At 36.5% G+C, this 27682-nt stretch overlaps 3 protein-coding genes across 5 annotated transcripts in view; 1 reads left to right on the top strand and 2 right to left on the bottom strand.

Moving 5' to 3' along the window:
- The first annotated feature begins 413 nt into the window (after window positions 1-413).
- On the top strand, window positions 414-6410 carry ttc8 (tetratricopeptide repeat domain 8). The gene is made up of 14 exons (XM_028437527.1): window positions 414-608; window positions 951-1071; window positions 1155-1218; window positions 1632-1791; window positions 1955-2044; window positions 2108-2152; window positions 2221-2306; window positions 2420-2507; window positions 2626-2736; window positions 2818-2957; window positions 3976-4150; window positions 4240-4362; window positions 4904-4987; window positions 6055-6410. Exons 1-14 carry the CDS (start codon window positions 495-497, stop codon window positions 6169-6171), a joined length of 1518 nt encoding a protein of 505 aa, XP_028293328.1. The 5' UTR covers window positions 414-494; the 3' UTR covers window positions 6172-6410.
- Window positions 6411-7254: 844 nt separating this feature from the next.
- LOC114456048 (CD209 antigen-like protein E) overlaps window positions 7255-27682 on the bottom strand; it is a 22816-nt gene continuing 2388 nt past the window's right edge. For 2 of the 3 annotated variants that reach the window (XM_028437529.1, XM_028437530.1), the window contains exons 3-7: window positions 27418-27513; window positions 25198-25464; window positions 24298-24464; window positions 24082-24221; window positions 23838-24005 (exon numbers count right to left, since the gene is read on the bottom strand). In XM_028437529.1, coding sequence (XP_028293330.1) covers window positions 23852-24005; window positions 24082-24221; window positions 24298-24464; window positions 25198-25464; window positions 27418-27513 — 824 coding nt within the window. In that variant the 3' untranslated portion in view covers window positions 23838-23851. Of the gene's footprint in view, window positions 7470-7597; window positions 7735-8928; window positions 9093-10028; window positions 10281-10351; window positions 10469-23837; window positions 24006-24081; window positions 24222-24297; window positions 24465-25197; window positions 25465-27417; window positions 27514-27682 lie in introns of those variants that run through there. The other variant, XM_028437531.1, reaches the window with a different exon arrangement.
- LOC114456047 (CD209 antigen-like protein E) lies at window positions 17828-21265 on the bottom strand. Its single transcript, XM_028437528.1, has 6 exons — window positions 21010-21265; window positions 20657-20764; window positions 20122-20364; window positions 19867-20027; window positions 18923-19053; window positions 17828-18204 (listed from the first exon to the last, which is right to left on the bottom strand). Exons 1-6 carry the CDS (start codon window positions 21134-21136, stop codon window positions 18060-18062), a joined length of 915 nt encoding a protein of 304 aa, XP_028293329.1. The 5' UTR covers window positions 21137-21265; the 3' UTR covers window positions 17828-18059.

Below are 27682 nucleotides of genomic sequence, written 5' to 3'. Positions count from 1 at the left end.
ATGATATAGTCGAACATTTTTATTCATAACATAGTGAAATGCATTAAGAACCAAAAAAAAAAAAAAAAGGGATAAGCATGATTATTGTACAACAAAGTCATTATCCCATGGAGGCCTGTATTCAGAGTCATAGACCTAGGCCATTAAAAAAATAATATTTTAAAATCTACTCAACATCAGCAACGACACACCGTCAGGCAGATGGAGATCATGTCATAAAACATTATATTATTCATGCAAAATAGTATAAAATTATGAATATTATAGACATTTTTTAATTATATTTTGCCAGTGTTATGAAAAGTTTATTTGATTTTATTCCGCGTTTTGTTGTTGAAAATGCATTTTATTTTTTCATCCCAGGAAACAGTCACACTAAAACCCCGCCCCCGTCTGGAGTTGCCAAGCAACAGAGGAAGCGTCACTCCAGCCATCGCCGTCCCGTCCTCGAGCTTTAACCGAGTTTCCGGTGCTCTTATCGAGCTCTCAGAGCAATGGAGGTGACGATGGACCCTTTATTTATAGCATGGAGCTACTTCAGGAGGCGGAAGCTCCAGCAATGTTCAGACATTTGCTCTAAAATTCTAGAAGAAAACCCCTACGACCAGGTAGAGCGCTGGGATTAGCTTAGCCTGCTGCTTTAACCCGATTAGTCCAGGCTGTGCTGGCTCTTCCCTGTCTGACTTTCATTTACCTGTGTTCATTATTAATAAAACATGTCACTGTCTGACTTCATGTTTTCCTCTCTGCTTTAACAATTTCATTTACACGTTTTCTCACTGGTTTCCTGTCTCAAGGACTCATCCTTGTTTATCTCAGAGGTAACCATGACTGTTTCTATAGTTTAAAACCCTTTCCTTTGTTGAATGTGGAGGACAAATCCTGACTTTAAAGACTTTATGTAGATCAGACATTTAAAATGACTGTAAAAGCTCCTGTTTGTGTCTCAGGCTGCATGGGGCTTAAAAACCTGTGCCCTCACTGAGATGGTTTACATTGATGAAGTTGAGGTTGACCAGGAAGGAATTGCTGAGATGATGCTGGATGAGAGCTCTATTGCTCAAGTAGCACGTGAGTAAAAACTCCTTCTAGATACAATTGTAATCTAATCTTTAGTAATTTCATTAGTAAGCTGTAAATTATGTTTCTTCCAGGACCAGGGACATCTTTAAGACTTCCTGGAACAAGTCAGGGTGGAGGTCCTACACCAGCGGTCAGGTATTCTACGACTTCCATCCTTCTTCTCTATTTTATAATTACATTCCTGAACATCCACTCATTTCCTGACCCGCTTGCTCCTTTTCAGGGTTCATTTTTATATATTTATAACATGTAAAATAATGGATGAATTTTTCAGACTCATATAACATAAAACATCTCCGAACCTCAGTGCATTACTTTTGTTGTTGTTGATATCTGATAGTGTCTTTATTTTTTAAGAGAAGATGTGATTATTATTATTAATATTATTATTATTATGTCATCCTACAGAAAATTTAATGCATCCTGATGATTGATAAACTTTAGTCACACGCCACAAACTCATAAAAAAGTCTGGATGAAACATGTGAATCCTCTTTAGATGTCTTACCTTAACAAATATCTAATCAGTTGTTTTATTTTCCTTTGAGGCCTATGACACATTCTGGGCGTCCAATCACTGGCTTTGTGAGACCGAGTACCCAGTCAGGACGTCCCGGGACGATGGAGCAAGCCATCAAAACTCCTCGTACTGCGAGCACTGCTCGTCCTGTCACCAGCGCTTCTGGTAGATTCATCCGTCTGGGAACAGTGAGTGTTTAACTGATAGAAAATGAACGGGAATGCTGAGTGTCATACATACATGTTTTTAAGTTATTTCATTCATTTTGTGTTGTTCCATTTTCTCTAATTAACTCTGTTATACATTAAATATATTTCATGCATCACATTGAATGTCTTTCTATTTCTGCAGGCGTCCATGTTAACAAATCCCGAGGGGCCATTTATTAATTTGTCCAGATTGAATTTGGCAAAGTATTCCCAGAAACCCAGTTTATCGAGGGTAAGCCTGAAATATTGTTCCCACTGTTTGTTACTTTTTCCTAAACATTATTTTCCTCTACAGACTCTGTTCGAGTACATTTTTCATCACGAGAACGACGTGAAAAACGTGAGTGGGCAAAATGTAGTTTAATCTAATGTAATGTTTGTGTCACACTTCTACATTTTATTCCACAGGCTTTAGACTTGGCTGCTCAAGCAACTGAACAAGCACATTTTAAAGACTGGTGGTGGAAAGTTCAGCTGGGAAAATGTTACTACAGGTGGGTTAGCTTTAGTGACACTTAATGTTCATGTTCCATATTGTCACATTGGATGAAATAACTTCTTCTTAATACATGATGCATGTTATTTCTACTTCTTCTGCCTCCTACAGGCTCGGTTTGTACCGAGAAGCTGAAAAACAGTTCAGATCAGCTCTAAATCAGCAAGAGATGGTGGATACGTATCTGTACCTCGCTAAGGTAGCATTTAAACATTGTATTTTCTTCATGACTCAACATTATATGGCACTTAAGGACTTTTAAGCACCGTAATTACAAATGCTTTATATATCAGTCACCTGGTTGTGTTGTGGTCTAGGTGTACCAACGTCTGGATCAACCAATAACAGCTCTCAACCTCTTTAAACAAGGCCTCGACCACTTCCCTGGAGAGGTCACACTGTTGACAGGAATCGCCCGCATCCATGAGGTACAGCTGGTCACTGTGCGCACCGTAAATTTTGTTCCGTTGTAAGAACTGGTCAAAAGATGTCATACTTGTATCTCGTAGGCGATGAACAACATCACGTCAGCCACAGAGTACTACAAAGACGTCTTAAAGCAAGACAATACACACGTGGAGGCCATCGCTTGCATAGGCAGCAACCATTTCTACACCGACCAACCTGAGATCGCCCTACGTTTCTATAGGTCACACACACACTTTTCTGCTCTGTTTTCTGTTATCTTAGTGCAGAAATTCTCAACCTTTTCAGCTTGCGAGCCCCAAAATAAAGGTGCCAGAGACCGGGGACCCCCACTGTAACTTAAGGTGGTTGAACACAGACATGAACATTGAGGAACAGTCATATGGAGACAGGGCCATCTATAAGGGGGAATAAGAGGGAGGGCTTTTTGGGGTCCATCCATGAAGTCAGCAAAATGATGATCAATTGTTCAATTCATCTGATAGTCACATTAATTTATTTATCTGAATAATATCCACTGTTCAGGAAGGTTATTATTAATTGCACCTTAGTATATAGTCACCTTAAATATGTAAATCCTTGTTTTATTCTTTTAAAATGGGTAAAAGTGACAAAAAATGGTGGAAAAAGTGGTGAAATGGGGTTTTTAAAACCACAGAAATGAGTTCAAAGTTGTAAATTGGAGTGTCCAAAAACAGTAAGATAAAGTGGTAAAAAGGGTTCAAAGTGTATTGGCTTAAAAGTGGCAGAATAATTTAAAAAGTAGGAACTGTTTAAACTGGCAAAAAAATGGACATGACAAATCATGAATGTTGTTAAATTAGCAAAAATAAGCATTAATTATGGTGAAAAGAGGTTAAAAGTGACAATAATGGGTCAACATATGTGATATTAGGTGGGAAAAGTGGTGGAAAGGGTTTATCAGAGCCGAAAATGTCTTGAAAGTGGAAAAAATTTGCAGAAAATGCATTGAAATTTGATGAGAAATGGGAGTAATGTAGCAAGAATGCATTTAAAGGAGCAAAAATATGGCAAAAAAAGTGATAAAAAATAGGTTAAGATATCGCAAGTTTGGTGTAGTTGCAGAAAAAGGATCAAATAAGCAAAAATGGGCTCAAATTATTCAAAAAAAAATTGTTAGTTTCTTGAAGGCATCTGGCGTCCCCTCCCAGTGTCTCGCGACCCCAAGGTTGAGAACCACATGTCATCTTTGAACTGAACATGTGTTACTTTGCTTGTAGACGACTGCTTCAGATGGGAGTGTACAACTGCCAGCTGTACAACAACCTGGCTCTGTGCTGTTTCTACGCCCAGCAGTACGACATGACTCTCTCCTCCTTTGAGAGAGCGCTGGCCCTGGTGGCCAATGATGAAGAGCTGGCTGATGTCTGGTACAACGTAGGACACGTAGCTGTTGTGAGTTTACCACAAAATGACTCGTTGAAAACACAGACTGTGAGCAAACATCCAGCATCCAAACACCCGTTTCTCTGTGCTGTTCGTAGGGTATAGGAGATTTAACTCTGGCCTATCAGAGTTTTAAACTGGCTCTGGCTTTTAATAACGACCATGCTGAGGCCTATAACAACCTGGCTGTGCTGGAGCTGCGCAGAGGTCATATTCAACAGGTGAGAGTGGGAGCTTTTATTTAGCTCATTCATTTTGGATGTATTCACTTTTGATAATGATGTAGCGCAAACGCTCACTGAAAGGTTAATGTGATTATAATTAAAACGTACTTGTGGTATAGAAATCTCAGTTTTGCAATCATTGAGACAAATTATGCCTCAAAACTCATCTATTCAGACTTGCTTTTAACTGCTAAAACTACTTATCATATGTCTTTGAATGATACAATGGCTCTTAAAACTTTCATTATTACATGTACTCTTTTCTTTTTATTATCTGTACTTTGATTGTAAAGTGTCTGAGTTTTTTGAAAAGCACTACAGTATATAAGAATAAAGATATAGAAAGAACATAAAGAGCATCTTTTTTTGCCATAAACATGATAAGTTGGTTAATAGTTTATTCCAGATGTGTAAAATGATTCGAGCAAAGGCTTTTAAAACCTCTGACATTAGTTCTTGTTTAGCCTAATCTAATATTTAATAATAATCTCATATTTGGCTGAATATGACATGACTTGCTCGTCTCTCTTTGATCCAGTCTAAAGCCCTCCTGCAGACTGCTGCGTCACTTGCGCCTCACATGTACGAACCGCACTTCAACCTCTCCATTCTCTCTGAAAAGGTAAATCTACAGCTTTGTATGGGACGCCGAATGTAAATTTGTGCATGCTAAAATAAACAGCAACATTTTTCAAACATTTAGCAGCAAACCATGTTTAAAAAAACTTGTTTGAATGTTTAATGTTTAAATTTACAGCATTATTTGTGAAATTTGCAATATTTTTTTTTTCATAAAAATTGAATGTCAATGTTAAATCTAAAGGTTAAATGAAATATAAATCTAAGTGTTACATTTAAATACAAATTTTAAATCTAAATCTAAATGTTAAAGCTAAATGTGACCTTGCGTATTAGCTAAATATTTAGTTTAATCTGTGACATTTAGATTTAACATTTAGCATTTAGATTTAACATTTAGCATTTAGATTTAACATTTATATTCAAATATTACATTTAGATTTAAAATTTATATTTAATATCTAACATTTACATTCATTATTAATATTTCATATTTATTTTTAACATTTAAATTTACCATTGACATTTTTATGTAAAAACAAATATTGCTTTTAATCAGATCAAGTAACGTAAAAAAAATCTTATACATTTTTTAAACGTGGTTTTGTTGCTAAATCTAAATATATATGTTACATTTAAATACGAATGTTAAATCTCAACCTAAATGTTAAATGGTAACTCTAAACGGTGAATTTGCATGTTAGCTAAATATTTAGTTTCACCCGTGACATTTAGATTTCATATTTACATTTAACATTTATTTCAACATTTAGATTTGAATTTAACATTTAGATTTGAATTTAACATTTAGATTTGAATTTAACATTTAGATTTAATGTCTAGCATTTAGATTTAACCTTTTAGATTTAAATATAACATTTAGATTTAGATTTTTTACATAATTTTACGTGAAAAAAATCTAAAATTTCACAAATATTGCTTTTAATCTGGTCAAGTAATGTAAAAAAAAATCTTTTACATTTTTTAAACGTGGTTTTGTTGCTAAATAATGCAAAAAGTTGCTGTTTATTTTAGCATATGCCCATAGCTTTGAATCCCAGTAGAGGAACATGTGAGAGTCAACTCTGATATTATTCTGTATCTGTTCAGATTGGAGACCTGCAGAGCAGCTACAACGCAGCCCAAAAGTCTGAAGACGCCTTTCCAGAGCATGTTGACACTCAGCAGCTTCTCAAGCAACTTCGACAACATTTCTCAGAGCTGTGAGCGTCGGACAAACACCAAGAGAAGCCCTTAGAAGTTGTTTAAATTAATTATTTACAGACAAAAGCCAGCAGGATAGTCACAGTACGGGGCAGCATTCAACAATAGTGCTTTTCATGTATTTATTAACCAAATACTGCTTTTATACAGCGCTGTCATCATCTCTGAGGTACTGGGTTTTGGATGTTTATTGTCGGATGCAACCTAAAATATTTTCATTTGAAACTGAGAACGTGCAGATGTGTATTAGAAACTCGTTTGCACAGGGTTCAAGATTGCCATGATCTGATTTTAGATCAGCAAAAACATCCCTGTTTGTTGTAAAATGTGATTCAATCTGACAATATGAATAAAATAAAGGAATTTCTTTTATTTTTAGAAATATGACAAGAGTGAATGGACAGTTTAATTGAATATGAGTTGTTTTACTCTGCTTTATAGTAACACACAGGTACATTGTGTACATTGTTGGCACCAGGGTTGGGGTCAATTTCAATTGTATGCGCGTAATTGATAATTAATTACATTTATGGCGTAATTATAATTGTAATATGTCTGTCGAATTCATAATTAAATTGTATATAAGTGCAGATAATTTACTGTGTAATTGTAATTGCCATAAAAATTCTATAAATACAGTTCTATGTACAGTTCTACACATTTGTAGTTAACGATTATTAAAAATGATTAAAAAAATGTTTTAATTATTATTAAAAAATATTAAAACCTATATTTTAGTTGATTAGGAAGCCTAACAAGGTAACCAATAGATAGGAAATAAATTATATGATATTGATTTGTTTTTAGTGTATTTTACAGCTGATTTAAGACCTGTTATCATAAGAGATGCTAACAGAAAGCTAACACAAGAGGAACGTTAATGGGTATTAGGTTTTTTATTTCAGGCTCAGTAATTGAACTTTAGTAATTGAGAACGTAATTGTAATTGACTTTCTTAAGATGAAAAATAATTGTAATTGGAAAAAAAAAAAATGCTTGTCACTCAATAATGTAATGTGATCCTAACCCTGGTTGGCACCGAGCACAGCTTTTCTAATTCATTACATAAAAAAGATATGAAAACCCATCTCGAGTCTGAAGTTAGCGGTGAATGAAAACGCTAAAATCAAATCTGCATGAAAATATGAAGTCACGGTGATCCCGGTGTCATTTCACAAATCCACTTTAAGTTGTAATTACAGGAAGCATCATTCCAAGCCTTGAATGGGTTTGGTAATGGATACACGGCTGCACAGTCTTCATTTTGGTTCCCGTTGTTAGGTTCTCCATCTGCCCAGTATCTGAAATAACAGTCGTTGTTTTGATGAAGATTGGACTGTGACTTGAATAATGAAAGTTGTTAAATAATCGCACAACAACCGTAAAGTTGTGTGGAGCTGATATAGAAGATGTTCGATGAGACTGTTACCCCTCAGAGAGTCTGGTCCCATCCTGCCATTTCCAAATCCCTTCTTCTTCTGTGTCTGTTAATCCAATCCAGAAACCAGACTCGTAAATTCCTTTCGAGGAATCGTGATAATTATATATCAACTCCCAAATGGGCCGCTGCACACACACATAAAATACATACACAAATATGAATGTATTTGTTAGATCAGGTAAAGGTCTTTTTCAATTGATGATGGATTACAAGTACATCACGTTACTGTAATTGAGTTACTTTTATTGGTACTTGTACTTTTTTGAGTGTATTTCTAAATCAGTAATTTTACTTGTACTTAAGTTCATTTTAGAAGAAGTAATTTGTTACATTTTTACATTACTGAGTAAATTATCATTATTTATTTTTTTTAAATGATCAACAGACATTGTTGAACTACAAAAATTGAAATGACCAAACAACAATCAAATGCATCATGTGATAGCCAACCAATAAGATTAGACGTAATGCACGGCGCCAAAACAGCATTGAATGTCATAATTTTATACAGATGCCTTTGTTGAAAATGAATTAAGTTCCAAATGTGCAGGATTTTATTTCTTCCTTTTTAAGTTTATACATGAGATGTTTACCATGGCAACATGTATTACCAAAAATTACTTTGAGTACTATTTAATTGAGCTACTTTTTACCAGAGGTGGCAAAAGTACTAGTCTACAGTACTCAAGTATAGATACTTAAATATAAAACAATATTCTGGTAAAAGTATTGAAGTTGTTCCCTTACATGAGTAAAAGTAAAAGTACATGCTACTAAATGTACTTAAAACCAGCAAATTCCATATCTTTTATTTTTTTTATGAACTTGTAGAAAATCTGTCACCTTTGAACGCCTGGAGAATTTAGCACTCATTACAGACAAAATGTGTAAATAAATTGTGTCAAGAAAAGAAATGCAAATGGTCAATTAAACGCAGAGCAGCTCTGAGAAAACACCTCAAACTACCAACGTTTTGTGTCTTTTTACGTCGTGACGTCATCGTTGAAGGTCTTAAAAGTAAAGAGCTCATTTTTTAAATGTAAGGAGTAGAAAGTGCATATATCTGTTAAAAAAAAAAAAACAAAAAAAAATTGCCAAAATAAATGAATACACCAGAAAAAAATGGCTTAAGTACAGTAACAAAGTTTTTGTACTTTGTTACTTGTCACCTCTGCTTTTTACTTGTACTTGAGTATTTTATGTGTGACATACTTGTACTTGAGTGCAATTTCAATCAAGTAACAGTACTTCTACAGGATCTATCAGTACTTTTTACACCTCTGATGTAATGAATGGGAGCAGTTTTTGTTGAGTCCTACTTCTTTCTCTCTGCTGTTGATCACTACCAGGTCGGCCCCGAGCCTCTTACAGAACTGCCTGGCATCTTCCCACGATCGACCTGAATATCTCTCAGCCATGGCAAAAAAGTAACACTTAGAATTGATGACACTCCATCCCGATGGACAGCGTCTGCAGCCCTCCCCTGTGGAGAAAGAGAACGTACGGATGTCATCAACCTATTTACAGTAGTTAGAGTTAGAGCAGTGTACATGCACCCCCAGGGCAGAGATGGGCAACTTCTGTCAGAGCGAAGCCAACAAAAATGTGATTGTCTGATCCGAGGGCCACAATATCAACATTCATGTTAGCATTTAGAATTGTGATAAATCTAAGCATTAATACAGGAAAGAACAAAGGCTTTTGTCTGTGTAGTCCTTTTGTGTGGGTTTTCTTGGTGTTTATTGAGTTTTAAGACATTTTGTGTGTTTTTGAATTCATTATGTCTATTTTCTTGTTTAAATGGCAAATTTCTGTTCTCTTTTTGTGTGTTTTTGTTGTATGTCTCTGCTACTGTTGTCTATTTGTACATTATTAGTCATTTTGTGTGTCTTTGAAGTCCTTTTGTATCTGTTTTTGTAGTCATTTTGTGTTTAAGTGGTTGTTTAGTGTGTCTTTGTAATCATTTTGTGTGCTTTTGTTGACACAAAACTATGATAGAAATGATTTTGATTAGAACATGAACTGAAAATGACTGAAAAATGACAATGTAAATTAAAGAAACTACAGTATAGAAAAAAAATTCATTCCGGTGGCACGAAATATTGTTTAATTCCACTTATTTACAAAATGAGATTCTTTAAAATGTCTGTTATCACTCATTATTTCAGAAAAAAAATCCCAATTTCTTTACATTTTTATGCCTTACTGACAGTTTTTATACCACTTCTATGCCAATTCCAATTACAAAGTCAATTATCTGAACTCAATTACAATTCAATTATGATTAGAACAGCAAAAACTTATTTCAATTATAATTACGTCATAATGGTAATTAAATATCAATTACACGATTAAAATTATAATTGAGCCCAACCGTGGCTAGAGCTCATCCCAGCCAACAATAGAAGATATGACCTACTGATCATCAGTAAGTGTGACTCCAGTGTCGTAACCTCCATTTGAATTTTTAAAAGCTGTTTTTCGTGATCTTTGCTTCTTCTGGCCTCATGTTCCTGCTCCCACTTTGTGAACTGGTGCTCACTCTTCTCTTTGGCCAACTGTCTCTTTGTTTCCTCCGTGGCGTGGAGGACAGCGTTGTGCCGAGCCTGCAGCTTGGAGATCTCACTGCTGATGTCTGCAATTAATATTTTTCCTCCCGCCAGTTTGTTGTCTAAAGGGACGGAGACAAACATGATGCTACAGTAATAAAAACGTACAAAGTATTGACAACACGTGACTTACAGTAGGCTCCCAGGCCTGTATCTACTGCCAGTAGAACGACAGCGAGGACCGCCAGACTCACAGCGAGCAGTTTGTGGTGATTCACAGCAGATTCTGGCCTCAAGGACGATAATGTCACTGCAGAAAAAAAAGGTCAATCAAATGATGAGTTAGGTCGACAGTGGCTCAGATAATGCTGTGGTTCTCAAACTTTAAAAATCCAAGAACTCCCTTTGTCTGACTACAACATTTTTGCTCAGAATTCGGTGAAAAAAACAACAAAAGAAGGAATGACTGAGTGATAACACACATTTTAAAGATTCTCATTTTGTAAAGAGTGAAAAGATTTATTTCTATAGTTTTTATAATTTGCGTTCATCTCCATCCTAATGTGGGACCAAGACTGATCCTTGTATTTACAGTTCATGTTGAAATCAAAATCATTTCTATCATCTTTCTGTGTGTTTATGGTGTATTTTAATTTTTCAGTATATTTTCCTCTTATTTTGTGTGTTTTTATTCAAATTATTCTTTCTCAGTGTGTGTGTTTTTGGTGTCATTTGGTTGCTTCTAATGTCGTTTTGTATGTTTCTCTGTTATTTTTGTGTATTTTGTAGTGATCGTGTGTGTTTTTCCTCTCATTTAGCTTTGTTGTCATTTTGTGTGTTGCTGGTAATTTTCAGTACTTTTCTCTCTTAGTGTGTGTGTGTTTTTGGTGTCGTTTTGTGTATTTCGATGTTCTTTTTGTTTGTCAGTATATTTTTCTCTTATTTTGTGTGTTTTTGTTGCTGTTTTGTGAGTTGCTGGTAATATTTAGTTGCTTTGGTCATAAAATCATGAGAACATTTCTGTCCACTTGTAATTTTAGCATGTAAGTCGTAGGGGAGTTAGTCAGTATTATCCATATGTTAAGGAAAATGGCCTTAAATGACCTCTGGCTTTTCTTTTTATGAACGCAAACCAATATTGACTTTCACCAGAGTCACGCAGGTGGAGGTGAGCTGCATCTGTAGCCACAGCTGCCATGGGGAAGTCCAACAGTAGGGAATCTGCACCCAACCTTTACTCATTTTTAGGAAGCAATGTAAAGGTTTTTATCTGAGAAAAATGAATTGGATAAAGTGGGATAAGATCCAAACTCACAGGGGTGAACTGGCCATGTGGCATACTGGACATCGTCCCGGTGGGCTGTTCCGGTTCGCTACGTTTTTGTTTTTTTTGATGAGCGAGTAGAAGCAGACATGGTAACAGGTGGCCAGAAACGTGGCAAGAAAAGAGTGAAAAGTGACTAAAATGGGCAAAAGTCAAAAGTGGGCAAAATGTGGCAAAGAATAGTGAAAAAGTGCAAAAATGTGGAACAAAAAGAGGCAAAATGTAGGGAAAAAGGAAACAAGTGGTATTCGTTTGGCAAAAGTTAGCTTATTTATGAAAAGTGGCCAAAAAAAATTAAATAAAGGACAAAAATGTGATAAAAGTGTCAAAAGTAACTTGCAAAAATGGATAAAAAATTAGGAAAAAGGGATATTTACTCGCAAAAGTTCGACAAAGGAAGTTGCAAAATGGCCAAAGGAAATAGGTAGAAAGAGCTTAAAAAGTTTCCACGGCTTCTACATGATTTCCTCTTATAATGTCACGGGCTGGTCTGGACTCAAAATGTTATTTTTGTCCCAGTCCAGCCCTGCACACACACGACATCATATATTAATCCATATCTGTGTATGATCCAATACTACAACAGCTAAATAAACAGTTCTTGGAGATTTGTCAACAGTCTTATTTTGTGAAGGCTTTGTTTCAGCAAAGGGTGGATTTTGCTTTCCAATATTAGGAATATGGTCATAATTTTACGGTTGTAGACTGGTGTAGATATAATTATTTAACTAATAAAGGAAAGCTTTCAGTACATGAGCATGGTTGCAGGTCTTTTAGCGAGAGCAGCAAAGCATTGATTTAAAGCATCACAAAAATAACAATAACCAGGTTCTTCTCACCTTGTGATTTATCCTGATGGGAGTCGACAGGAAGCTCATCAGGACCTATTTCCTCTTCAGGGATCAGTTTGTTGTATGGTTTTTCAAAAGCGACATATTGGCTTTCTCCGTCAAGCATTTTTACTGTTAACAGTGTCAAAACTAGACCATCGAGACCATTGCAGAAGGACTTAAATTAGGACATTGACCTGTGTGTTTATTGTGCCTGTGAGTGTGTTTAACAACACAAACAGAAAATGAAGTTCATCGGTTAAACATTTACAGCAGGACAAGGGTCTCCTAAGCAAAGTCACTTCCAGTCAGCGGTGGACTGGGACCAAAATTCATCCCTGGCAGTGTCCAGACCAGCCCACTACATTATCAGCGACACCAGAAGCCATTATTAGGTCAGGGATTCTCAACATGTGGTTCTTTATGTCTTCATTTTAATCATTATTCCCCCAGAAAACCTTAAAATGGGAAAACCTTTAAACCCCTTTTTACCTTATTTCCTTTGGTCATTTTGCAAATTCCTTGGTCCCATTTTTGCCCCCTTTCAAAAAGTTCTGACACTTTTTTTTTCAGATTTTAGCTTCCTTTTGCCATTTTACTACTTTTTGTCCATTTTTGCAAGTTGTTTTTAACCCTTTAACCTTTCTTTATTTATTTTTTGGCCACTTTTCATCCAAAAAAGCTACCTTTTGCCCAATAAATACCACTTGTTTTCTTTTTTACCTACATTTTTCCTCTTTTTGTTCCACATTTTTAGCTTTTTACTATTGTTTACCACATTTTGCTCATTTAAGCTACCCTTTTCCATTGCATGCTACCTGGTTCCTCTTTATTTGCCCATTTTTTTTGGCCACTCGACTGCTTTTGGCCTGTTTTAGTCACTTTACACTCTTTTCTTGCCACGTTTTTGCCACTTTTGGACCATTTTTGGCCACCAGTTACCATGTCTGCTTCTACTCGCTTGTCGAAAACAAAACTAACAAAAAAAGCGCAGAGGACAAGACTGGCCAACTTTGGGTTGACAGTCTACCGGGGACGATGCCTGGTATGCCAGATGGCCCATCCATCCCTGCTTCCAGTCCAACTGAACAAGAAAACCTCCAATTCAATCAGACAAAAATGATTTATTTCATTTTGATCATTTATTTTCATCTCAGTTAAATCCTGATAAACACATCGAGACATTGAAACTTCACATAAGAAAACTACATTTTAATGTCTAAGACGTTAAGAACTGGAACTTATCGGAACATATCCCATTTAGTAATTTCTTTGTTTAATTTTCTTGATGTAGATGTTACATAAAAAAAAAACAAAGCACTGATTAAAAGCATCAAACATGTCTCCTGTGTAGATGGTTAATTAACATTTCTCAGGTAACATCTGTGCTCATGTGACTTGCAGAGATGATTTCATGCGTTTCTTAACGGCTCCATCTCGCAGATGTAGTTCATCAGATGGTCCTGGCAGTTTGCATTGTACCAGGTGTTCTTCGTGTGAAAAAAGATATAAAAAGCAGCACAGCTTCCACTCTGAGGTCCACTCGCCTTTGGCTGGTTCTCCCCCCAGTAGCTTGGACACAACAAAAACAAAGGGTACTTTTACAAGTCCAAACACCTTGAAATTAATGTCTGAAAAATTGTATGTATTGTATTGTTAGTGATTTTCATCTTTATTCTTGTTTTTGTTGTGCCTTTCTTCACAGTTTCTTTAATTTTGTTGGTTTAGTTTCTGGGACTTACCACGAATATTCTCTCACTAAAGCGATAGTTATATTTGATCTTTTGGTCGAGCTACAAATTAGGGCAGACATGGGCAACTGGCAGCCCGGGGGCCACGTGCGGCCCTCGGTTTAATTTTGTGCGACCCCCAAACGCACCAAATGGCAATTTAAAACACTAAAAATCAGCAAAGATCAACAAAATTACTCAAAAAACATACAAAAATTAAAAAAGACTGCACATAAAGGACGACAAAATCTCTAGGAGCAACACTTATAATCAAGGCATTTTTTTAAAATCCCCTTAGTGGCAGGTCAGCAGAAACCTGGGGGTGTATTTATACTTTAAAGTGTTACTAAACCCCCTGGTTTTAATTTTGTTCAGCCCCTGAAGTAAATGCACAAAATGACTCCAAACACAAAAAGTGACAGAAGAATACACAAAAAAACACACAAGCTCACTACAAAACAAGACAAAAATAACAAAAAGTTAATAAACAAAATGACGATATTGTATTGTATTGTATTATAAAAATCACATTTTTGTGGCCCCTGCTGTGATTAAAATTGCCCATCCCTGAATTAGGGTAACTGCAGGTACCTTTAAGGGAGAACAAATATTTTTATCACCAGATGTGAATGGTAATTTATATTTTATTGTTAGTTTGTTGCGTATGATTTTTTTTTTTTTTTTTAATATGTTGATGGAAAAATGAGCAAAAGATGTTCATCCTTTTTTTAAATTATGATTTTAAACACACTTACAATATATTTAGACACCAAATAACCCAACACAAATGTTTCTGGACTCCATACATAATTAACTTTTGATTTAAGGTGGCATTTTTAGAGATAAATATACAATAGATAAATAAACATAATAATCACAGCTTTTCTTCTGATTTGAACCAATGATTTACAAATGCTTACTGCTCTAAACTATAAACTTCATCTTCCTTTTTCAAAGCAACTTCATAAAATCCCACACACTCCTCACATGAAGGCCAACGCCTGGATTTGAACCCAAACCTTCCAACCGTGAGATAGTGTTGATATTCTACTTTCAACTGGTAAAAAAGAGAGGAAAATCATTGAAAAAAAAGATCCAACAAACAAAGCTCTATTACAAATAAGTCTGCTTGTTTTCACACCTTAGAGGAGATTCAAGTGGTGTGTTACTCACGATGCATCCGGCGACGTCGCGTTGTTAACCCAGAGCCACGTTCCACTCACATCTGTGAGGCCGATCCAGAACCCGTTCTGCCACCATATCCCAGAGAGTTTCACCTTTGGATAGTTGGATCTCAAAAGTTCCTTAAAAAAAAAAACCAAAACCCGAATCATTTCAAAAGAATTTTTTCATGCAGTATATTCTACAGTACGTGTCAAACTCATGGCCCCGGGGGCAAATTCGTCCTTTTGGAGCATCCAGTTCAGCCCGCAGGAGAAAGTAAAAGTGACAGAGAAAACATAAATCATTGTGTAAATTAAATTCAACAATATTTGCAGGGGTTCACAGTTTTCCCAGTGCTTATATCGCTTGATTTCAGTCATTTTTTATGTTAAATCGTTGGAAAACCACCAAATTCTTACAAAATCCTTTAATTTTCCTCAAATTACAACATATTTCCTTTAATTAAATAGACAAAATCAGGGAAATTTAAAGTGAAGATCCTGTTGGGACTGATATGTGTCACTTATTGCTTGGATATGGTTGGTTATTTATAGGTGGAAGTGCAAACTCGGGCACAATAACATGCAAAATCTGTGGCCCACTGCTCCGTATTTGGCCCCTGAACTAAAATGAGTTTGACAGCATTGTTCTACAGCCTCCTTAAAGAGTCCTCTCCATGCTTTCTACCCACCTGCTCCTGGAAGCTATTGATCACAACCAGGTCGCCTCCTTGTTTAATACAATCCGCTCTGCTGTCGTTCCAGTTTTTCCTAAATCCGGGATCGTGTTGAGAATAATAATAACAGGTTGATGTGAAAAGATTCCATCCTGGTGGGCATCGATTGCAGCTTTCCTCTTTTGAGATAACAACAATGAAGGTGAGTTATTTCAGCAGCATTTTAAGAACTCTTTCGGTTACTTGCAAAGACTTTGTCTAACCTAATGTGATTTTGTTGGACTGGAGCATGTTTTTCTGCTTAAGCAGGGTCTCAATTTGCCTCTGACTGATGTCAGTGACAGCTGTCTTCAACTTCATCTGCTTCTTCAGAATCAGGTGATCTGCTCGCTCTTTCACCAGAGCTGCTTGAGCCTCCTGTTGAAGTTTCACTATATTGGTGTTGTTACGGAGATAGTTCAGCTCCACCAAAAGAGGAGCAGCAGCAACATCCAAAATCTGATAGTCCTTGGCTTTGGCACCTGAATCATTAAGACAAAAGGGCTTTATTATCATTATACAATAAATTATACAGGTGTAGACACCCCCCATTTATTTTTTACAGGCCATTTAAATACTTCAATCAACATGAAGAAGAAGAAGTCATCTGAATTAGCTGGAGGAATCAGCTGCTATAGTTTTATCCTTTCGGTGAACTGGCTAATAGTCATGTCATGGCCCTTGGTCAAATTTTGTGTGACTCCCAAAGTAAGTCCACAAAAAATAAGACAAGAAAATATATATACCGGTATATAAAATGACGGACAAAATACACTAAATGACCCCAAAAACACATTAAATGTGAGAAAATGATACAAAATGACACCGAAAATATACAAAATGACACCGAAAATACACAAAATAACTCAAAAGACATAAAATGGGAGAAAAACAAACAAAATGGCAACAAGAATCATAAAATTACTCCCAAAACACGTAAATTGAGTGAAAAACATACAAAATGAGAACATAAATATACAAAAGGACCATAAAATGGAAGAAAAATACACAAAGGAACTTCAAAAACACATTAAATGAGAGAAAGGTATCCAAAATGACAAATCTACACCAACAAAAATACATAAAATAATTCCAAATACATTTGTACCTGCATTAATGCTCAAATAGATTAATATTCGAGGGTGCTGACATAGTTGTTGATAATGTGGCTCTATGATTAGAGAATCACATTTTTGTGGCCCATTTCTCTTCTACACAAATTGTTTTGTGATATTCCGTCAGTTCTAAAAAAGTAATGCGGTCACAGATGAAATGAAAACAAAACTGATATAATCCTTTGAATGTTCACACTTACAGTATATCCCGATAACAACAGCAGCGATCAGCAGAACAACATCCAGCAGGCCCAGCATTAGTATAACCAGACGTTGCTGTGGGAATGCAGATCCCTCTCTCCCTACAAACAAAACTTTAAAACAACGTTTTGGATCCAATCTTTAGCTTTGTCTTTAATCTGTCATAAAACATTGTAAGTCAGAGTGGTGAGGTTTTTCCAAAAGGTTTTCTTTTCCTGAATGTGCCACCGATACAAAGGACTACTCTCAATAACTGAAACCATAACAAGTGTTCTTTAATGAAAAAAGGCTGCACATATTCTAAAAAAAAAAAGAAGCTGTACCTTTTCCAAAGGTGTGTTGATGAACACGTGAAGGTCCACCTCGGCCGGACGGTTGAAAAATGTTTCGTCCCGTAGACATTTTTTCATTGGACTGACTAGACAGTGGTGGCTAAAGCTCATTGACCTGTTTGTATGTTCTCTATTTACTGGTGATAAGGTGTGTGTGTGTGTGTGTGTGTGTGTGGTTGGGGGTGGTCCGATGATGTGGGCCAGTGTGCTGGAGCCATTTTTGTCTGATGAAATGAGCCAATAATCTTGAAAAAAAAAAACCTCCAAATGTATTCTTTATTTAAGGTTCAATACACAACCAGGACAACAACAACAATACTCAACACATTGTTTAAGGAGCTTCTGTTGACTTATTGTAAACTAACACAATGACAGACAATGTTGGACAATTCACAAGTAATTATGTTATATTTAATTTTGATCAGAAACATTCAGAACAAATGATGTCAAAACTCAACGTGTATGGGGATGTTTGTAAGTCTGTGTGTTATCACAGTGCTGGGTCTTTTTCACAGATCCATTTAAGAGAACTTGTACACCGCTCGTCGTTCCATGCCTTGAAGAAGTTTTGTCTGGCGTACACGGAAACACAGTCCTCGTTGTTGGCATTGTTTGGTTCCCCATCATTCCAGTACCTGTAAAAAAAAAATGTACAATCAATAACCTCTCCCCATTAATAGAAAATAAATCACATGATACATAAACAATGAAAAAATGTTAAACCTAATGCTTTATCATATCTATACATTTTAAATGGTGTTAGTTTGTGATTTTATGATTTAAAAAATTAAAACCTCAGAATAAAACAATGTATATGTGAAATACCCTTACCTTATAATATACATTTACAAACTACACTTCAAACATACACAGAGTACTTTATTTACTATATGCAAAAGTTGTAATCAGATAGAAAGCACTCAATTTACCAACAGGCTTATTAAAATACTCTTTTTAAATGTAATACTGTGATTTATTACTTTACACTTCCAGATGACAGGGTAAGCACTGACTGGTAACACTTTACTTGAAGTTTAATACATAAGGCTGACATTATCTTTCATTAGCATGAATAAGAAGCTGTGACATGACACCATTCGCTAAATTATGACACCTTTGGAGCTATGTTGACATTTTTTGGGTTAGGTGGAGGGATCCAGTGGGGTTAAGGTTAGTGGTTAGGGTAACAAAGGGTTATGGTTAATGACAGCTTTCATGACGCCTTATTCATAATAATGACAGGTGTCATGTCATAATAATCAGTGGTTATGTATAAAACTTCAAGTAAAGTGTTACCCACTGTCTTCCTCATGCGCACTTTCCCATCTTTGGTGTAAATTGTATAAAACTTACCCATCCCCAAGAAAATTTCCATTCACCCACTTCCAAGTCCCCTCCTTCGCAGAATCTGTTAGTCCAATCCAGAAGCCCTTCAAGGTCTTTGATAGGTTTTGAGTTCTTCGCAAGTAAGTCACAGTTGCGTTCTGACCAAAAGGGAAGTGAAACAATCACAAGATAGAAATCTTGAAGGAGAAGCTTACACGACATTGTTAAAGCAGATTTAAGTGACTTTTTCACCTTGATAAATCTGTAATAAAAGTGTTTATGGGGTGTTTGAGGGGTCTTTCATCCCCCCCTGCTGCATCTGGCCAGAAAACAGCACTTGTAACTTTCCTGCCTCCGACCCAGTGGCAAGAGTACTGCTTTACGGCAGCCCAATACAAACTAATGCTAGATTATAATCAGCCACGTGGCTGCACACGGTTGTCTACAAATTAACTTCTCAAACTTATATCATGGCGGAGCCAGCAAAAAAAAAGGCAGAGAAGACCTTTGTTTGAGGAACGGAGCAACTCAATGCAGTACGTGACATCTTAGCAGCAGCAATCACATTCCTGTCGTCGCGGCAACAGACACACGCACACACTCGCAACCCAGTGCTCCATCAGGCAGCACACACACAAATATCCATCCATCTATCCATCCATCCATTTTCAGAGTTGCTTTGTCAGCACACACATTTCCACACTCTCTTCTTATTTTACTTGTCTCTCTTCCTCATACTGTTCACATGGTCATATGGTACTATGTGTGAAAGCACCCTTAGTGTCACTGTTGTATTAGGATTTTTCAGTGATCGGTTGCTACCGTCTTGGGAGAGCAAAGATGAACACGTAGCTGTGGGGTGGGGCAGGCGGCGGCGAGTGCAGAGTGTTTACGACAGTGATATACAGTAACCAAAAGGGACCTTTAGGGGGAGCGCTTAGCACAAGTTACATAGTTCTGCTTTAAATCACCTGTTTGTCTTTGCTGTCTAAGATGGTCAGATCTCCACCCTGGAGCTGACAAAACTCTCTGGCCTGTGCCCAGTTTCTATCTCCAACAATCTGTGAGGGGAAGTAGAAACACACTGCGTTCATCATAATCCATCCTGGTGGGCAGTGCTTGCAGCTATCATCTGTGGTCAAATTTAGAATCAAAAATATACAATAAACAAGAGAACACATTCTTGAGTTTTCACATTTAGTGGTTCTGAAACAGTTCTTTCTCACCCATCATGATTAATTGTGATCTTAGCTTTGTAGTTTCGCCTGCGACCTCATCAAATTGCTTTTTGAGGTCTTGGCTTGTCTTAGATAGATGTTCAAACTCCCACTTGGTTTGTTCCATATGACTGAGCTCAATGGCCAGTTTGATCTTGGCATCGGTTATAGACTTCAGTTTGGTCTTGTACGTTTCGTTGAGTTTTGTCATCTCTTCACTGATGCGTCCTGTTTTGTGTGTGATTTTGTAGTCTGCATGTGTTGGAAACAAAGAGTGAAAAAAATCATATTCCTTCTACATTTTGTCTCCGTTAGTTAATCATCAATTTTGCATAGAGCTACTTCATTTGATCCTTTAAATTACTATTACTTTCCACTAGCATGCCCAATTTCTAATAATATTGATACTATGATATTCTACGCTTACTTTACAGTTACTGTGCGATTTTTCGACTTTTCTCAACTTCATATAGCTCAAACCACCTAGCAGTATACAAATAGTATTATTTGTGATAATTTCACATAGCACTTAACAAGTACTCACAGTGAACACCCAGGCTAATAGTAACTATTAGTAGAACAGCAGCTAGTAGAGCCAGGATCCCCACGGCCACTCGGAACTTTTTCCCAGGATTCAAACTGAACATGGATTCTAGACAAAAGAATGATTAATCATTAGATGTTTTTTTTTTTTTTTTTTATTTAACCATTTAGCACAACAGGATTACCACCTATTTAACAGAAACAATTGCGTATAATAAATCCGATTCAAGATTCAAAGCGTTTATTATCATGTTCACAGAAAAGAAATGGGTTTCCCTGTACAATAAAAATATCTTACTTTGCTGTTCAAGCTGAATGCCACAAGAATTTGAGAAATATGAAATATCACTGTACCTTTTTGAAGTCTGTCTTGGCTGAATTGGTGGTAAGGAACGTGGATTTCATCGTTTAAGTCATCTTCACAGATTGGTGTATTATAGTCACCCTCTGGACCAAAACAAAGTTCTCCTTTGCTCTCCATATTTGTTACACACCAATGAATAAAGGCCAGCTATATCTACTACAATGCAGCACTGTGGTTAGAGAACAACTAAGATTGCAACAATAAACTCATGATGAACAATTTTTATGTGAAACTGTAAGAAAAAGGAAGTAAACAAGTTCGGGAAACTTCTACTTTCCTGGTATTAATCACAGGATGTGAATATGCTGACATTTGTGAAATGTACATGTGACAGGGAACTTAAAGGAAGTTAAAATCAAAACACTTTCTTGGTAAAGGAAAAAGGACCAGCAAAAACAAATATTCATCTACAGCTCAACGTGAAAAACAACAGTGTGAACCTACATAATCAGCCAAAACATTATAACTGACAGGGAAGCTAATAATGCTCGTAATCATCTTTCTGTGATGTCTTAATCAGACATCAAAGGAGCTTTTCCACCAGTATCTGCCTAACTCGACCCTTGGACCCTTCCATGCTGTCCAACTTCAGGCCAATCTCTACACTACCTTTTCTTTCTAAAATTTTAGAGAAAGTGGTTTTTATTCAGCTTCAGTTATTCTACGAGAACATCCAATCTGGCTTTAAACCATGCTGTTACGACCCCCTCTAGGATGTCATGTCATGTCATGGCTTGAGGGGCCGCAACATAAACAAGACGTCACAGAGAAATCAAAGGTTTATCAAAAGTATTTATTAACAAAATTCTAAAAGTACCAACAGAACAAACTAAAAGGGACTGGAGACCCTGGCCAAACTGAACAAAAGTAGGGAGGACACTGGGCCAACCCTATACAGGGCCGCCGTCCCAGCGTCCACCCTCTAAACTGCAAAAACATACAAAAGACTAAACAACCGGAACACGAAAACAGGACTACCAGAAATCTCCAGTCCAAACTAAAATACCAAACATCTCCAGTGGGGAGCTGAAGAACTCTCCCCACATGTCTGCTGCTGGTCAGTTGTTGTGCCTCCCTCCTTCTGGTCCTCTCAGCCCTTTATACAGCTCCTCCTCCCTATCCTACCTGATTGCTGATTTGAGTCAGGTGTGTTAGGAGAGAGGAAGAAGGGCAGGCTGAGAGGCCATGAGGCACCAGCCGTAACACATGCCATAGCATAGAAACGTCATTACTATGAGTTTTTAATCATCTGCTGGTAGCTGTTCACTCAGGAAACCCTGCTATGCTCGTGCTCCATGACTTATCAGCTTTCTTTGACACTGTTGATCATAGGATCCTCTTGGTAGAACTGGAGCAGTGGGTGGACATTACGGGCTCTGCTCTCTCCACTGGTACATCTCTGATCAGAGTTTCCCTGTGCAGCTACAGGGGAATTCACCTCATCCACAGCACCTCTCAGCTGAAGTGTTCACCAAGGCTCCATCCTCGGGCCGATTCTTTTCTTGCTTTATATGCTGCCATTGTGGTCAATTTTTTGAAAATACACTGTTATGCCGATGATATTCAGATTTATCTGCCTTTAACTTTGAATAGAATTGATTCTGTAAGAACATTGCTTGACTGCCTAAACAATGTTAAATCCTGGAAGGCCGCACAACTTTTGCACTTAAATGAAAAAAAAAGTTTAATTATCATAATATTTGGATGTGGTCCAGCAGATTTTCCAGATGGTTTTATGGGCCCCCTTGCACCAAATATTCAGTCATCAGTAAGGAATGATGGTGTAATATTTGATGACAGGCTGATCATGGTTGCATTCAGAATAAATTTTAAGATTTTATTGTTTGTTTTCAAAGCTCATAATGGCGAACACCAAACCCCAAACCAAGGTATAAAACCAACGGTGACCAAGCTTTTGTGGAGGATGCCCCTCAGCTATGGAACAACCTGGCCTGGCATATTTATAAAATCATCTCCAAAGACATTTTGACTTTTACTTATTTTTATTATATTTTACTCCATTACATATTTGCACTATGATTATGTATCTTAAAACTATATCTTAGCCATTGTTTGCGTCATTGTTGGCAGTTGTGTTGCTTCAATCTACAGCCCTTTGGTCAACCTGGTTGTTTTAAATGTGCTTTATAAATTAAAGTTTGAGTTGAGTTGAGCTGATCTCCCCCACGTGCTGTAGTTGCTTATTGACTGTAATGCCGTGAAACATGAGACAGGGTGATTGGAAGTCATTCAGACCAACGATCATCACACACACGCTTCTTTTCATGCTGACAATAAAGCAAGTTTTCAGAAAAAGGTGTAAGAATACACTGTGCTTCTACTCAAGTTCATTACACTGAATATGAAATACAATAATACATGGTCCACAATTACGAAGTTTGAAGAACATGCTGCAAATATAGTAACGGCAGATTTAAAAAAAATCTAATCAAATTAAAGTATAAATGAGTCAAATAAGTAACTGATCATTTCTGTTTGGCATCAATATTGAAATGCACAGGGGTTGTAATGTTTTAAGGGATTTATCTGAATTAGCCTAAGTTACCAGTGACTCCATTAAACATTCTCCAACACATATCCATCTCCACACTCCTTCTCATCGTATTACTTGATGATGAGGAAGAGGAGGAGGAAGGAGTGATAAGAGACAGTAGAAGAGAAGAAGACATTGAGAGCACCAGCTTTGCCTAATGCAGCACGTATGTATTTTAGCTGAAATTGGGGCATGAGAGATATTGTAATAACTCAAACTAAGTTTAAAAAACATTGCACATTTTAAAAATTGATGAAACTTAGCCACAGTTTAACAATTTATTGTACATGCGTTTCACATAGCCAGTACAACTTATGATCTTGGCATTTTGCATCATAGCGTGTCTTCCAGGGAGATGTAGACTTGTAAACTATGACCGCACAATCCTCTCCATCTGGACCATGATTGTTTGGTTCTCCGGGGCTCCAGTACCTGAGAAAACCCGGACCACACATTTGATTATCCATTCATTTGATTATTTCTAATATCTGAAGGAAAAAGCTCTCACCTGCTTTCCACCTCAGTAACATTATTAATCCACACCCACTTTTTCTCCTTCTCTAAGTCAGTGAGACCAACCCAAAATCCATTCTCCCAGGTGGAAGGGCGGCCATTTAGCAGACTTTTGCCTTTTGCGCTCAGATATTTCTGTGGACGTACAAAAGATTTAGGATTTCAAACTACTGATATTACACGGTCTTTTCAAGCTTGTACAAAAATCAACCTGCTCCTCCGGGCTGTCGATCACTGTCAGGTCGGACCCACGGCTGATACAATCTGCTCTGCTGTCATGCCAGTTCTTTTGGAATGAGGCGGATTTGACGATGGAAAAGAAGTAGCAGGATGAGTTGTGGAAAAACCAATCAGCAGGGCATTTTCCACAAGATCCCTCTTGAATAAACCAAAAATTTCAAGTTAGAGGTTTGACTTGAATGGCAGCTTGTAAATGGCACCAGTAGATCTCCCACTACTCCACTCCAGGAGTCACACTCTTTGTGAATTTGTATTGGGGAAATTGTTCAAACAAAAAAAAAAGACGAGCTGTAATTAAAATGTCATTCAATTGTTCTGCTGTTTCATCTATTCCAGTGATTCTCAATTTTTTTAGCGCAAGTACCCCCTTTCTCTTACTTGTGAATCCAAGTACCCCCTTTGTCCGACTACAATATTTTCTTCAGAATACCGTGAAAAAACAACTATAGAGCATAATGGGATAATAAATGAGTGGTAATACACAATTTAAAGAATCTAATTTTGTAAATAAGTGAAATGAAATCGTATTTAGTGCCTGCTGAATTCCTGAATTGATTTATTTCTATAGTTTTTAAAATTTCCAGTCCTCACCCGCCTGGTGTGGGACCAAGACTGACCCTTGTATTTTCAGTTCATGTTCTAATCAAGATAATTTCCATCATCATTATTATGATTATCCTTTTTAACTAAACATAAACATTATAAACCCCATATTTTTGATGCTTTCATTTATGAATTTTCCACGCTCTCTCTCTCTCAAGTACCCACTATAGTGCCATCGCAGGAACTGTGGTTTGAATCCCATTCAGTCCCAGGCCTTTTACTTTATGAATGCAGAAATAATAAATTTAGTTCTTAAACTATTTCTCACCCATAGATGATATATTAGCCTGCAGGGCTACGTTCTCAGTTCGCAGTGACTCCAACTGTGTCTGAAGGTCTCTTTTGTTGCTCTCCAACTGCTGCAGTTGGACTTTTAGCTGCCCGTGTTTTTCCTCTGTCTTCTGGATCGCCCCCAGGGCCTCCTCTTCAGCCAGCTGCACATCGCTGCAGTTGCGGCGAAGATGTTCGAGCTCACTGATAAGATGTGGAGAGGCTAGTTGGGAAACATCAAGCGAGTCCTGTTTGAAGTTTGCACCTGACATGATAAAAGCAGATGAAGAACATTTTCAAAATTGTTTTTGTCAGATTATAAACGACGTTTTTTAAAATCTTAATTGATATATCTAAAACACAGTGGAGGAGTAGACTACAACCAGGGTTGGGGTCAATTATAATTGTAATCGAGTAATTGACAATTAATTACAATTATGGCGTAATTATAATTGTAATTTAAAAAAAAAACTGTTGCTGTCGTAATAGTAATTTACTTGATGCAGTAATTGGCTTTGTAATTATAAATTGTGATAAAAATTCTGTAAAAAATGTAAATTATAATTGAATGCTAAACTGGGGTACCATGTTACAGTTCTAAGTACAGTTCTACACATATTTAGTTAACAATAAATAAAATATGTTTCATATTAAGCTTTCCCACATTTCATCATTTAAAAAAAAATTGAAATCTAGGGCTAAACTGACACCCACACCAGGAATCATAAAACGTATATTTTCATTGATTAGGAAGCCGAACAAGATAACCAACATATAAGAAAAAAGTTAGATGATAGATATTAGTTTTTAGTGTACTTTACAGCTGATTTAGGAACAGTTACTATAAGAAATGCTAACAGAAAGCTAACACAAGAGGAAGGTTGACTTTTAGGCAGTGGCTATCCGTACGGTTGCCATATCAATATACCGAGATTCTATCCGTACGCAGCGCCCCTCATTGGCCAGTTTAGGTCACGCGATAGGTTAGTCATTGGCCAGTTTAGGTCATGTGACTAAGACTAAACTAAACCCTAACCCTAAGACGCTATACGTACGTATACACGTCGGTAATCGTACCAATAGCACCGGGGGTTGTCTGTACGGCAACCATATGAATAAAGACTTTCTAATTTTAATTAGGTTATTTATTTCAGGCTCAGTAATCGTGATTAATTGTAATTTAACTTTAGTAATTGAGAATGTAACTGTAATTGACCTTCTGAAGATAGAAAATAATTGTAATTTAAATGTAATTGGAAAAAAAAAATGCCGGTCACTGTAATCGGAAATGAATTGTAATTGAACATGGGGAAATGAAGATGTAATTGTAACTGTAACAACCCTGGCTACAACTTTAAATAAAGTCTGGTTATGGAGAGCTTTTAAGATGAAGAAGGACCACACCCGAATCAAATCAACTAAGATAGTTGTCTTTTTTAAGTTCATGTTGAAAGAGCTCAAGTACATCTAACACCCTGCACGTGCCTCTTATGCAATATTATGGGGAAATATGTTTTTAAAGGTTTGAATTACTTCCTCTGATAAAAAAGGCCCTGTCAGCACTAAAATAAAGAAGCATTAATAAATAGAGAAATGAAAGTATAACCACAATGACTTTTCAAAACTTTTCCAAAATAATTTTGACACCCATTTTGCAATATTTTTTAAATAACGATGTATTAGCTATTGAATGTAACATTAAACAACACCTAACTAAGTGCTACCATGTTTAATTATAAGATTATAAGAGTACAATTTCAGTTAGCAGACACTTTTATCCAAGGTGTTAGAGTTAAGGGACTTGCTTATCGTCACTTTGAGATAACGCTTAACATCTTTGGGGTTTCATATATTTTAAACATTAAAATAAAATAGGCAAAGTTATTTGTATAGCGCATTCCATACACAAGGCAACTCAATGTGCTTTACATGATCAAAAAGTGCAACAGAAAACATTCAACAGCTTAAAAATCTATAAGAACATTAAAGTCGGGGAAAAAAAGCAACAACAACAAAAAAAACAAACATTTAAAATCATCAACTAACACATTACATCAACAACATGACCAAAATAGGCTGTATTTCCAAAACTTTTCCAAAACAGTTAAATTATTCCATGACTTTTCAAGACTGGAAAATCGTTTTTTTCAAATTCCATAACTTTTCCAGGAATTTAAAGACCGTGGGGACAATGTATAATGTCAACTGTTGCACTTACACTTCATTCCGACGACAATGGCAGATATCAGCAGCACAACGTTCAGCAGTGCAAGACACAGAAGAAGCACTTTGCACTTTGGAGACCCATGTCCGCCTGTAATTAATGCAGACAAATATTTCAAATGTAATTTCTAATAAATAACATTATAATGAAGTCTCTCTCACACACACACAAGTAATATTCAAAAACGTATAACATAAACAAAAATGATTAAATTAAATATTAAATGAAAAATTCACATATACATTCATTAAAGCTCGAG

The sequence above is a fragment of the Gouania willdenowi genome, chromosome 22 (assembly GCF_900634775.1).
Source record: "Gouania willdenowi chromosome 22, fGouWil2.1, whole genome shotgun sequence".
Classification (NCBI taxonomy): domain Eukaryota; kingdom Metazoa; phylum Chordata; class Actinopteri; order Blenniiformes; family Gobiesocidae; genus Gouania; species Gouania willdenowi.
Note: the sequence above shows the minus strand (reverse complement) of the source record. Positions and strands in the feature narration are given on the sequence as shown.